At 41.4% G+C, this 14,188-nt stretch overlaps 1 protein-coding gene across 1 annotated transcript in view; it reads right to left on the reverse strand.

Moving 5' to 3' along the window:
- Positions 1-14,165, reverse strand: part of AIDA (axin interactor, dorsalization associated) — a 42,965-nt gene extending 28,800 nt beyond the window's left edge. The window contains exons 1-2 of the mRNA XM_010357118.2: positions 13,876-14,165; positions 5,424-5,493 (exon numbers count right to left, since the gene is read on the reverse strand). Coding sequence (XP_010355420.1) covers positions 5,424-5,493; positions 13,876-13,985 — 180 coding nt within the window. The 5' untranslated portion in view covers positions 13,986-14,165. The remainder of the gene's footprint in view (positions 1-5,423; positions 5,494-13,875) is intronic.
- Between the last annotated feature and the right edge of the window lie 23 nt (positions 14,166-14,188).

The raw sequence follows: 14,188 nt of genomic DNA on the forward strand, positions 1-14,188 counted from the left end.
AATGTCTTCAATCTGTGTAAGAAAAAATAGGTTTCAAAAATATACATAAGGTAGAATGGTCTCACTTAATCCAGACTTAATTTTTTAGATTCAAACAGCCAGTAATCTACTGTCTAGCTGGGAGCTAGAGGTGGTGAGGGTAGAACTGGGGGGGGAAGAGATTAGGGTAAGGGTGGAAAGGAGAGCCTTATAAAATATAAAACAAGCATATAGTGCTGGAATTCTTATTACCACCAAATTTGACTCAAAACAGGGAAATGCTTTCTAAGCATCATGAGACAGGATATTCTATTCCGTCCAGAAACTTACTTGAGAAAATCTACTACACCAAAGTCAGGAATTCAGTGGAATGAAAGCTTTTGGCAGCTATTCGTTGGTTACTAAACCCAGTTGTTATAATGACAACACTATCAGGAACTGAAACGAAAGCTAAGTGAATTAATCATAAAAGAGGACCAAATAAGTGTCATGAATTTTACACCAGAAATTGCCGAGAATATTAAGAATAAAAAAAAATGAAGTTCTCATACTATTTATCACCAATTAATAAAGTTTAGAGATCAGTAGTTCTGCTTTAGAGCTCGTTAGACTTAAAATAAATACCGTGAAAATCAATCTAAGTTATTCTCTCAAAAACGAGAATGTATCCAAAAAATTATAATTAGTCTTGTCTTTTTTTTTTTTTTTTTTTTGAGACGGAGTCTCACTCTGTCACTGGGGCTGGAGTGCAGTGGCCAGATCTCAGCTCACTGCAAGCTCCGCCTCCCGGGTTCACGCCATTCTCCTGCCTCAGCCTCCCGAGTAGCTGGGACTACAGGCGCCCGCCACCTCGCCCGGCTAGTTTTTTGTATTTTTTAGTAGAGACGGGGTTTCACAGTGTTAGCCAGGATGGTCTCGATCTCCTGACCTCGTGATCCGCCCGTCTCGGCCTCCCAAAGTGCTGGGATTACAGGCTTGAGCCACCGCGCCCAGCCTAGTCTTGTCTTAAATAACAATCACATGCCAGTAAATATCAACACCTAAGACACAGAATAGCATTTATTCATCAATTTTTTTTTTTTTTTTTTTTTTTTTGAGACGGAGTTTCACTCTTGTTGCCTAGGCAGGAGTGCAGTGGTGTGATTTCGGCCCACTGCAACCTCTGCCTCTCGGATTCAAGCAATTCTCCTGCCTCAGTCTCCCAAGTAGCTGGGATTACAAGCATGTCTCACCACGCCCAGCTAATTTTGTATTTTTAGTAGAGACGGGGTTTCTCCATGTTGATCAGGCTGGTCTCAAACCCTAGACCTCAGGTGATCTGCCTGCCTCGGCCTCCCAAATTGCTGGGATTACAGGCGTAAACCACCATGCCTGGCCCATCAGACATTTTTAAGAGCTCACTGTGCGCTAGACGGTAAAACAAGTTTCATTTAAAAAGCACTTTAGGCCGGGCGCGGTGGCTCAAGCCTGTAATCCCAGCACTTTGGGAGGCCGAGACGGGCGGATCACGAGGTCAGGAGTTCGAGACCATCCTGGCTAACACGGTGAAACCCCGTCTCTACTAAAAAATACAAAAAAAAGCTAGCCGGGCGAGGTGGCTGGCGCCTGTAGTCCCAGCTACTCGGGAGGCTGAGGCAGGAGAATGGCGTAAACCCGGGAGGCGGAGCTTGCCGTGAGCTGAGATCCGGCCACTGCACTCCAGCCTGGGCGACAGAGCGAGACCCCGTCTCAAAAAAAAAAAAAAAAAAAAAAAAAAAAAAAAAAAAAAAAAAAAGCACTTTAAAAATATGGTTTTTGTTTGTTTGTTTTGAGAGGGAGTCTCGCTCTGTCGCCCAGGCTGGAGTGCAGTGGCGTGATCTCGGCTCACTGCAAGCTCCGCCTCCCGGGTTCTGGCCATTCTGTTGCCTCAGCCTCCCGAGTAGCTGCGACTACAGGCGCCAGCCACCACGTCGGGCTAATTTTTTGTATTTTCGGTAGAGACGGGGTTTCACTGTGTTAGCCAGGATGGTCTCAATCTCCTGACCTCGTGATCCGCCTGACTCGGCTTCCCAAAGTGCTGCAATTATAGGTGTGAGCCACCCTGCCCGGCCAAAGTATGTTGTTTTTTTTTTAAATCTTCTTTCAAAGTTGTACAAACTATTGAATGGTTGGCATAATTGTAAGATTTGTCACTGCTACAAAAACACTAAAAATAGTAAAAGCATAAAAATTCCAATTCAAGAAAGAACAATTTTGCTTAGCATAATGTAAAGAACATTCTCCATGTTCCTCTTTTGAAGAACACACAATTGAGTTTTTTCTCCTTTGGCTTGCATGCTAGGTCTGGCATTTAATTAATTTTGCAGATCCAACAGTTTATATCAAAATTTCCCATAATATGTTTCAGAACACTAAACTCAATGAAATGTTCTTTGAAGGGAGAGGGAGACTTCCAAAAGCAAATAAATTTTAAAATACTACATGCCCAAACTCTTTAAAATATTCAACATACACATGTGCATACTAAAGGTCGCAAGAAGTCATGAACTCTATCTGTTCAAATAACATCTATTAATTTTTCAGAACCAATGTTCCCCAGAATACACCTGGAAGATCTCCGTTTTCTAATTATTTATTAATGTAGAGCCTCTGATAACTTCTTCCTTATGTGACACTGAAATAAGGCCTACATGTCAGCATGACTTTTTTTGGCCCACTGTGAATGTTTTACTTGCATTTTTAAAGAAAATTAAACTTTTGAAGTCATACAACTTGCCTTATATTCACAATGTAGTATACAGTGATTTGGGGTTCCTTATCCAAGCCCAGAGAATAGGCAGGCAGGCACAAGCTCTCTCTGTAGTCTCAACTGGCAGCCACAAATGCCTCCTAGGCAGGTATCATAAATAATAAACGCCTCTGAAATCAGGCCTCTAGTAAAGAAGGAGGTGCAGAACACTTCAAAGTAAAGGACATGAGAAGATTCAGGGATACTCTGAAGATCATTTAGAGTTCTCTAGTCCCTCATTTCATACATAAGAAAATTAAGGCCACAGCCAGAGCAAGAGCAAGACTCCCAGTCTTCTGATTCCAGGTCTCAGCTCTGTCCTCTAAGTCATGCTGCCTCCTGTGGCCAAAAATACAGTGGTCATGTGGCTGCTAAGGAAAAGCTATAAATTTAAGACTAAATAGCATTATCAAACACCAGCTTCTGCCTTAGAAAGTTAAAGAAAATTAAGAAAAAGTTAATTTTTTCTCATTAGTCTAATCATTATATGATAGGCTCATTTCTTGATTTTTTTTTTTTTTTTTTTTTGAGACAGGGTCTCACTGTGTCACCCAGGCGGGAGTACAGTAGCATGATCTCAGCTCACTGCAATCTCCGCCTCCCGAGTTCAAGTGATCCTCCCACCTTAGCCTCCCAAGTAGCTGGAACTACAGGCTTACACCACCACGCCTACCTAATTTTTGTATTTTCAGTAGAGATGGGGTTTCACCATGTTGCCCAGGCTGGTCTTGAACTCCTGGGCTCAAAGAATCCTCCCAACTCAACCTCCCAAAGTGCTAAGATTATAAACATGTGGCACCATGCCCAGTGGTATTTTTTTTAAATATATTTTTTAGTGTCTTTTAGGTCAAATCACTTAATATTTGAGGTCATGTGGCTCATACATCCTATACCTCAGTGTTGGAAACAGGATGTAAGTAACTCAAACAGGTGATTAAAGATTAAACATTTTTTAATTCCCTGAGTTTTCATTCTGTTTCCATATTCATAACATATTCTGATAGCTATTAATTTATATATGTGGCTATCTGATATTCTGTTTATCAAAATTTAGGTACCGTAACTCCCAATTCTGTGATGCCAGCTGATCATTTCCTAATCAATTCCTAGAGAAATTTCAGATTTTACAGAGGCTCCTTTCCTTAAGCTAATCAATCATTTCCGCTGTGGTCATTATTTTCCAGGGCTAAAATCCTAAGACTCTTAATATCTACTGTGCATACTAGGAATTACTAAGAAAAAAATATATTCTTTTTTTTAAAAATTTATTTATTTTCGAGACAAGAGTCTTGCTCTGGCTGTTGCTCAGGCTGGAGTGCAGTGGTACTATCTCGGCTCATTGCAACCTCTGCCTCCTGGGTTCAAGTGATTCTCTTGCTTCAGCCTCCCTAGCAGCTGGGATTACAGGCACGCACCACTACACCTGGCTAATTTTTGTATTTTTAGTAGAGACGGGGTTTCACCATGTTGGCCAGGCTGTTCTCAAACTCCTGACCTCAAGTGATCTGCCCACCTCGCCCTCCCAAAATGCTGGGATTACAGGCGTGCGCTACTGTACCCGGCCAAAAGAAAAAAAAAATTATTTTAAATTGTAGTAATTTTTTTAAAATACCAAATTAAAAAGTGCATTAGATAAAGTAGATCCTAAATATTTTTAAAATGCAAATATACAAACTTGTGTAAGAAATACGGCTAACCCTAATCTTTAGGGGCTTCTTCTTCCCAAAGTCCTATAAATAAGAATCAAATGAACATAGATGAATAGACTAAAATGAATGTTGTTAGGCTTACTGTAAAAGTGTGCAAAAAATCATTACCACTCCCTCTGTACAGAAAGAATAAGTAAGAACAAATTAAGTCATCATAGTTTTCACACTTTTCTTAGGAGATGGGGGATAGACTGACAATTTTTTTTTCATTATCTACAAGATTAAACATTGACTTAACACTAGATACTCTGAGCCAAGAGAAAATGGGAGTTGTTTCCTCCCATTTCTTCTCTTTTAAAGCTTCAGTCGCCCATTTTTCATAATAACTAACAGTTTAGAGACTCAACTTGACACACAAAAAATTTAATTCAAGGAGAAAAGGCATGATTGAAACATTTTGCAACCTTATGCATTTATTTTGCAGATGGATTTTTATGCCAAATTCTTGACTTGAACTAATTTTTTTCAGTGGAGAGGTGTTTTGGTTTGTCCTGGTCTTTTGTTTTTTGTGTGTATTTGTTTGTTCTGAGAGGAGGTAGATAGGAGTTACGAAAGTTCAGAATCAAATAAGTGTTGAGGTAGAATGCAACTACCCACAATCTTTCTATTTTCCCAAGGACTCTAGACACACTCCACTCTCTAGGTTTCCCCAATCTTCACCAAAGTGTGGATTGGGTTCTCCCGCTCTTCAGGAAAAGCATGGATGGTCTCCACTAAAGTTAAGTAAAGTTAAGAAAAGCCTAAATGGCTGAGTACAACAATTTTATTGCTTTAAAGTGATAAGTCATATGGTATCTCTAAATAATAATCACTTAATGTTAGGCAAAGCATAATCAGTATCATTCTTTTTACTTAAGTACAACAGTTTCTTGTTTTTGTTTTGTTGTTTTTTGTTTTGCTTAATGAACTCAAAAGACAAAACACTTTTTGTTTGGAATCTGATATATCTACAGATTATTTTATGGTACCTTTTGTTCTTCTGTGAATTCAGAATTATTGTGTTGAGCCTGGGCCTCTTTTTGGAGATGTCTTGCTAATCTGTAAGAAGAAAACATGTTCTTTAGAATGCAAGAAAAGCAAACTACTGCAACAAAGTGTAACAATTTAAAGCTTTTTAACAATGTGAAGTACAATTATATCTTGTCCTGTTTTTAAAATATAAATCTACATTGAGAATCAAACTCTTCTAAAAAAAAAAAAAACCAAACTCTTTATACAATGATGATGAAAGTAAGATACAATACTTTTCATACCATTTCACTGGAACAAACTTCAGCTCTAGGCAGTAAAAATGAGCTGGAAAGAATCTCAAAGGGCATCTAATCCAACTTTCTTTAGTATGCGTGACTTTATTCTATAATAAGCCAATAAGTAGTTGTCCAGATTCTGCTTAAACACTTCCAGAGAGCACCAGTGATAATACTAACCAGAGATACTGTATCAGTCTATCATTAATTTGGTAGTAAAATTAGTCCTAATCCAAATTACAGCAATGACAAAGTGGTAATAATCCATCCTACTATCAATATATACTTTTGAAAACATGTTTTCATGGAAAATAAAGAAAATTCTCCACCAATCAGCAACAGATACCATTGTCTGTCCAATTATCATTACACTTTAAAATAGCAGCTAGGCCTTGCATGAGTTTTTAATGGATGGATCTATACTATTAGTCCAAGCTCAACAATGAGGACTCAAAGCTACTTCTGAGACAGCAAAAAACCCGTACAGTTTAGTTTGTAAAAGTCAATCCCCTTACAAACTAAACTATAAAACTATGGTTTCAACTACACAAAGACCAATTTTGGGCAAAGGATTTGAATAGACAGCTCTCCAAAGAAGACATAAAATGGTCAATAAACACAGGAAAAGATGATTAACATTACTAGTCATTAGGAAAACGCAGATCAAAGTCACAATAAGATATCACTTCATACCCACTAGAATGAGTACAGTTTTTTTTAAAAAATGAAACTGCATCCTTATGGGGGAAAGAGAGAGAAGATAACAGGTACTGACAGGATGTGAAAAACTGGAACCCTCAGATACTGCTGGTAGGAACGTAAAATGGTACCAGCCACTGTGGAAAACAATTTGGCCATTCCTCAGAAAGTTAAATACAGAGTTACTGTATGACCCAGCAATTTCAAAATCCTAGGTATATATCCAAGAGAACTGAAAAATATGTTTACACAAAAAAACTGAACACAAATGTACAGCCAAAAAGTGAAAATAACCAAAATGTCCATCAACTGATGAATGGATAAACAAAATGTGGTATATCCATTCAATGGAAAATTATTCAGTCAAAAAGAGGAATGAAGTACTGCTAACATGTGTAACACTGATGAACTTCAAAAACATTATGCTAAATGAAAAAAGCCAGATTCAAAAGATTATACGTTACATGATTCCATTTATATGAAATGTCCAGACCAGATCAATCCACAGAGACAAAAAGCAGATTAGTGGTGGCCAGGAGATGAGGGAACTGAGAGTAACTGATACCAAGTATGGGGTTTCTTTTGGGAGTGGTGGGAATGTTCAGGAATTAGACAGTGGAAATGGTTGCACAACACTGTGAATACACTAAAAACCATGGAATTGTATGCTTTAAACTGGTGAGTTTCATGTGATGTGTGATATTTATCTCAATTTCTAAAAAACATAGGGGAAAAAACTAGCAAAAGAATTTGAAAATTAAACTCCCAAACATACTATGTACTATTCTGTGTGGGCAATAGGAACAGGAATACAAAGGGTAGCAAGTGCTAGATTTTCTACCAAGCCAATTGCAGAAGAGAGTTTATGTTTCCAAATAAAATGTACTAGATGGGAGTTCTGTGCAATCATGTCTTTAAAGATAAGGCATAAAGTACCTTATTCTTCCTGGCCTCTATCCAATTTATGAAAGGTTTGCATCCTCCTTAACATAAAGCAGACTTAGCTACAAAAAAAACTTAATATTTGCAAGATAGCTCCACTGTGTTACTTAGCTGAACTGCTTCCATTCATTTATTTATTTTCTCCCAAAGCTGGAAGCCTCATATTTTCCCTAAAATGTCATTCATAGACTCACTTTTTGTGTATTCTGTACAGGAAAAGGTACAAATAGAAACAACATAGACATTGTCTTTGTTCTGTACTTGGTTTCTTTTCTAACTCTTACTGGCTTACCACCTGCATGGAGTACTCTCAAGGAATCCATACTCTGTATCCTTAACAACATCAACTATACATCCCTGAACTCAGAGAAGTTACAGTGTGTAATGAGTTTCTTTCTTTGAGTAATTCTACACATAATTTGCAGTGGTGGCCGTCAACCTAAGCAGAATCACTGTCAGAAGGGTGTAATGCTATACTCCCGTTCAAATGCTAATTGGCAATAGGGAAAGGAAGGATGCTCAATTCAAACAGAATCGTGCTATTAAAAATTATGCAAGGCTGGGCAGAGTGGCTCACACCTGTAATCCCAGCACTTTGGGAGGCCAAAGTAGGTGGATCACTTGAGGTCAGGAGTTCGAGACCAGCCTAGCCAACATGGTGAAATCCCCGTCTCTACTAAAAATATGAAAATTAGCTGGGCATGGTGGCCGGCGCCTGTAATCCCAGCTACTGGGGAGGCTGAGGCAGGAGAATCGCTTGAACCCGGGAGGTAAAGGGTACAGTGAGCCTAGATTGCCCCACTGCACTCCAGCCAGGGTAACAGAGCAAGACTGCGCCTCCAAAAAAAAAAAAAAAAAAAAAAAATCACATACTGCATGATTCAAATTACATAAAATGTCTGGAAAAGACAAATCTATAGAGACAAAACGTAGATTAGTGGTTGTCTGGGGCTAGAGTGGGAATATGGAGTGACTGCAAATGAACACTAGGTATCTTGTGAGGGTGATGGAAATTTTCTAAAATCTGTAATGATGGTTGCACGTCTTGGTAAATTTCACTAAAAAATCATTAAATTGTACATGCAAAATAGATGAATTTCATGTATATAAATTATACCTCAATAAAGTTGTTTGTAAAATAACTTTTTTTTGAGACAGGAAAAAAAAAAAACTTGCCCAGGCTGGAGTGCAGTGGCATGATCTTGGCTTACTGCAACCGCTGTCTCCGGGGCTCAAGCAATCCTCCTACCTCAGCCTCCTGAGTAGCTGGGACCACAGGTGAGTACCACCACATCAGGTTAATTTTTGTATGTTTTGTAGAGACTGGGTTTTGCCATGTTGCCAAGGCTGGTCTTGAACTCCTGAGCTCAAGTATTCCACCCATCTAGGCCTCCCAAAGTGCTGGGATTACAGGCATGAGCCACCGCACCCAGCCTTAAAAAGAACTTTTCAAGCTGACATGAAAAATTAATTTTCTATTTCCACAAATGAGTATACCATTTTAAGACAAAGTGACACCTGATTTTGTCCAGAGGGACATCTACTGTTCTGAATATTAGATGAGCAAATAAAAGTTGACATTCTATTAGGAAAAGTGAAATAAATCTGTCAAATATTCTTCTCTAGAGACTCATCTCACCCTACAAAGGTACCTACAAGTAAAACAGGACTATTCTCAAGGGAGAGTTTTAAACATACCTTAATTCTATACATAAGTAACTCCTGGAAATCCCACAGCATTCCGTGACACAGAAATTCGTGTTTCTCAAACCATCTGTAGCAAAGGATCACTTTTCCACCAAATTTGTTCTAGACTAATACTTACGTAAAATACAATTTCAAAAATATCATGAGGATATCAAGTTGCTATAAAGTTTCCACATGTTTACTCTCAATTTCTTTCCTTACCTTACTGCACAGCAGTAACAGTTTGTAGACCATCACCAATTTGTGGACCACACTTTCAGCAGCAGAGACATAAAACACAGCAAAAATGACAAGTAGGGCTGGGCCCAGTGGCTCATGCCTATGATCCCAGTACTTTGGGAGGCCGAGGCAGGCAGATCACTTGAGATCAGGAGTTTGAGACGAGCCTGGCCAACATGGTGAAACCTCATCTCTACTAAAAATTTTTAAAAAAGTAGCCAGGTGTGGTGGCATGCTCCTGTAGTCCCAGCTACTGGGGAGGCGGAGGCAGGAGACTCGCTTAAACCTGGGTGGTGGAGGTTGCAGTTAGCCAAAATTGCACCACTGCACTCCAGCCCAGGCGACAGAGCAAGACTCTGTCTCAAAAAAAAAAAAGACAAGTGGCCATTATCCAGTCTTCAGACTCATCGATTCACTTAGCAGATACTTCTTTGTTTTTTAAGACAGAGTCTCGCTCGGTCACCCAGGCTGGAGTGCAGTGGCACGATCTCTGCTCACTGCAACCTCCACCTCCCGGGTTCGAGCGATGATTGTGTCTCAGTCTCCTGAGTAGCTGGGACCACAGGCACATACCAGCATGCCCGGCTAATTTTTTCTGTATTTTTAGTAGAGAGGGGGTTTCGCCATGTTGGCCAGGCTGGTCTTGAACTCCTGACCTCAAGTGATCTGCCCGCCTCAGCTTCCCAAAGTGACAGGCGTGAGCCACCACACCTGACCAGTTAGCAGATATTTACTGAGTATCCATGTGCTAGATAAATACCTCAGGATTGATCCTGTGAAATGCCTGATTCTGAGCAACAGTTTCTGTGCCACTCTACCATAAGTTAGGGGCCACATATCCCCAAATAGCGAAATGCAGTTACTTTTAATTGAACCGTCTAATACTTTGGATGACTATTTTAGTCTTGACAGAATTCATCTAAGTCTTCCAATTGTAGTTTGGCATCGACTCCTTAATGCTCCCATAGCATACTCCTAAATTCATTCAATAGAATAACTACATAATATCTAAACAAATAATGACATGTGGAGAGCCTATTACTACTCTGGACACAGTAGAGAACAAAATAGACAGCATCCCAACACCCTGCAACATATGCCCATACTCTACCCTCAAAGAGCTTACAATCCAGTGGGGAGAGAGACAGTAAACAAAACAAATACAGAAAATATACTTTTGACTGTGGCTGGGCACGGTAGCTCACGCCTGTAATCTCAGCACTCTGGGAGGCTGAGGCGGGTGGATCACAAGGTCAGGAGTTCAAGACCAGCCTGGCCAAGATGGTGAAACCTCGTCTGTACTAAAAATACAAAAACTAGCTGGGTGTGGTGGCGTGCACCTGTAATCCCAGCTACTCAGGAGGCTGAGGCAGAACTGCTTGAACCTGGGAGGCACAGGTTGCAGTGAGCCGAGATCACGCCACTGCACTCCAGCCTGGGTGACAGAGCAAGACTCTGTCTCAGAAAAAACAACAACAACAACAACGAAAGAAAATATATTTTCGATTGTGGTAAGTACCATGGAAAAAAATGAAAAAATGAAGCAGGATGGGGAACAGGAGGTGTGAAACTGAGATAGAGGCAATTGGGGTGGACAAGAGACTTTGCAATTTTAAACAGGGTGTGGCCAGAGACAGCCTCACTGAGGATATTTGAACAAAGATCTGAAGGAGGTGACAAAGTGACTCAAACAGATAATGGGGGAAACAGTGTCCCAGAAAAAAAAATACTAGAGGCTTAAGGCAGAACTATGTTTCAGGAAATAGCAAGGAATGTGGGAGCACTTATTCTTTTCATACTTCTATAATTGCAACACCCAGTTACTCCAAAATCTTCCATTGGATTCTCAGTGCTTTGAGGGCAGAAATCAGATTTTATTCATCTTTGTATCCCCAACCCTTACTTGTTGAGTAATGAAATTGTTTAAGCTACAGTATTACTACTGTAGTAATAATACAGATATGTACTATCATACTATCTGAGATAGTATGATAATACAGATACATACTATCTCTCCCCCTACATCCCTCCCATAAAGCAGCTTCTGTATGTTGTATGGCTATAAAAATACTGCTGCCTACCCAATTAGAAATCCCAATTATCCTAGACTCTTCCTCCTTCTACACCCTCGATATCCAGTCAATAACTAAATCCTGTCAATTCTTTTTTTTTTTTTTTTTTTTTTTTTGAGACGGAGTCTCGCTCTGTCACCCAGGCTGGAGTGCAGTGGCCAGATCTCAGCTCACTGCAAGCTCCGCCTCCCGGGTTCACGCCATTCTCCTGCCTCAGCCTCCCGAGTAGCTGGGACTACAGGCGCCACCACCTCGCCCGGCTAGTTTTTTGTATTTTTAGTAGAGACGGGGTTTCACCGTGTTAGCCAGGGTGGTCTAACGATCTCCTGACCTCGTGATCCGCCCGTCTCGGCCTCCCAAAGTGCTGGGATTACAGGCTTGAGCCACCGCGCCCGGCAATCCTGTCAATTCTTGTTTACATCATTATAGTGGCCCTCAATTCATGTCTTTTGCTGCAGCCTTTCCTCCCAGGTATTTCAAATAAAAAAGATAATTTGCATTCATTTCTGGATATATTATTTTAAACTCTTGATCTCATTTTATATGTAGCCTACATGTTTACAGAATTTAAGCCAATCATTACATGTCTTCATTGAAATTTGACCCTGGCAGGTTTTATAATTTGAGGACTACTAGAATCATGAAGTTCAGTGGTTAGTACTGAGGTCCTACAATGGATTTGCACGTGCCTATCACTCTCACCTTCATGTTCCTAGAAATTCACACTAAACAGCTTGCATTTTCAATTTTCCTTTGCAATTTCAATTGGACATGGTATTCTTCACTTTCCATTGTGAAGTCAGCCGCCCAGTGTCAACAGCTGCTAGGTCTCACATCACAAGTAAGAGATGGCTTTCTATTTCAAGCTATGCAATATTAGTTAATATACAGAATGGGTATACATAGGTGCTTACTGTCTAATGGGCTGCAGTATGGAAGGGTGTGTTCTCCCGTAATAAAGAAAATCTTATAATTTGTCTAATTCACTTACAGAATTACTCTCTCAGTGCATCTTAAGCGCTCTGTAGTAGAAATAGGATTTGGATTTTCTTCTTTAAATCCCAGATTTCAGTGGTATCAGCTTGTGACCTGAGTAATCTGTTTAACCTGAGCTTCAGTTTTCCTCATTTCGTAAAATGAGAATAATTATATTCTCACTGGGTTATTGCAAGAGCAAATGAAATCATGTGAAAATGCAAAACAAATGCTACTAGTTGTTACACATCGCAAAATGGCCCAGGGCACAGGTTTTTGTCGGAGCTTTTTGAAACTACAGGCAATTCAAAGTCAGTACCTACACATTTAAATTATCTTAATAGATAAAAACAAATAACTATTGTGGGGACAGGCTAAGAGTTTAGATCTTCCAAGTACGAAGCGCTTATTCTTTCCAGAAATCATTGTGTGTCAGGGGAGGAGAGGGGGTGGTGGGGAAGGCCGAGTTATTCTACTCATACATGGTTTAATACTCAGTGAAATCTCAAACAATAACTTGCTTTAAACAAAGAATAATTAATGGCGAGTTTGCAAACAATAGCATTTTGGCAGACAGTTCTTAAGTTCAGAAAAATGTGCAAAAACCTAAGCAAGATTTTATGTGTATATAAATCTTGTCTTTTATTTTTTAAGACAGCCCTGAAGTTTTCTGCAGAAACCAGAAAGGGCAAGAAATTGGTCTTAGGTTGCTCAAGGAAACTGGTACTCACTTGTACCCTGCGGCTATACATTATATACAGGAAAAGGAGGAGGGATCCAAGGAGGGAGTGGTGCTCCAGTGCGTGGTCCATTAATTCACATTTTGCTCTCTTCTGTTCACATCCTGCGCGGACTCCACCCAAGGCAACCGAGCGAGGGGGTGGGTGGGACTCAGAGCCTACCAAATAACAGTCCCAGAAACCGAAACGAAATCGAGGTGGAATTCTGAAAACACGGCTCACCAGAAAGAGGGGTGGAGAAGGAGCGCGAGAGGAGACCCTTCTTTTGGCAGAAGAGGTATCCCTGGCTCTCGCTGCTTCCTGGGGAACCCCCTCCCCTCAATCGCAACCAGTTCCCTCCTTTCCTACACATGGAAGGAGGAAGACACACACAGAGCAAGGCCACTCATTCTTGGAACGTGGGCGGAGAACACACAAGTATTCCTCAGATAATTTCAAAGGGAAATCGAGGAAGGGGAACCTGGGAGAGGAGGAGGAAAGGAAACTGACTGCCAAGTGGTGGACCCGTGAGACCGTGGAAAGGAACTAAGTAGATAGCCTACTAGGGCCGGCGCCCCAGGAAAGAAGGGCTACCTGTTGAATGGAACTGTCCCTGCGGAGGCGGAGGGGGAAGAAGGCGAGTCACCCCAGAGAGCGGAGCCCTTGTCGCCAGAGCAGTCTCGCTGGGGCTGGTGGCGAGGGATCTCAGCCCCAGTGCCTGCGGGGCCCCACCCTGAGAAGCCTTGGCTGGCAGATACAGTGATGAGAGACACCGACAGAAACAAGGGAGAGGCGCACGACTGGAGCCGGTCTGGCCCACTCCCGCGGTTAGTCACTCACATCTGATACTCGTCTATCGCCTCCACCAGCTGGCCCCAAGAGTCGAAGTCGGCGCCTCTCCTAAAACTGGCGCCCCAGCGCTGCAGCAGACTCCGGGTCACCTCCGACATGGCCGGTCCCCACCCCGACCCCTCCCGCCCCTACCCCAGCAAGGCCGGGTTCTAGGGCGCCATCCTCCCCGGGCCTGGCCCAGACATTAACAGGGCCAGGAGGAACCGCTACGGCCACCACCGCCACCCGCCGAGGAGCCGCCCAAGCCCATTTGCCGCCACAGCCAAACTTTGCGGCTCCAAAGCGACCGCCCCGCCGAGAC

Source organism: Rhinopithecus roxellana, chromosome 8 (genome assembly GCF_007565055.1).
Source record: "Rhinopithecus roxellana isolate Shanxi Qingling chromosome 8, ASM756505v1, whole genome shotgun sequence".
Taxonomy (NCBI): domain Eukaryota; kingdom Metazoa; phylum Chordata; class Mammalia; order Primates; family Cercopithecidae; genus Rhinopithecus; species Rhinopithecus roxellana.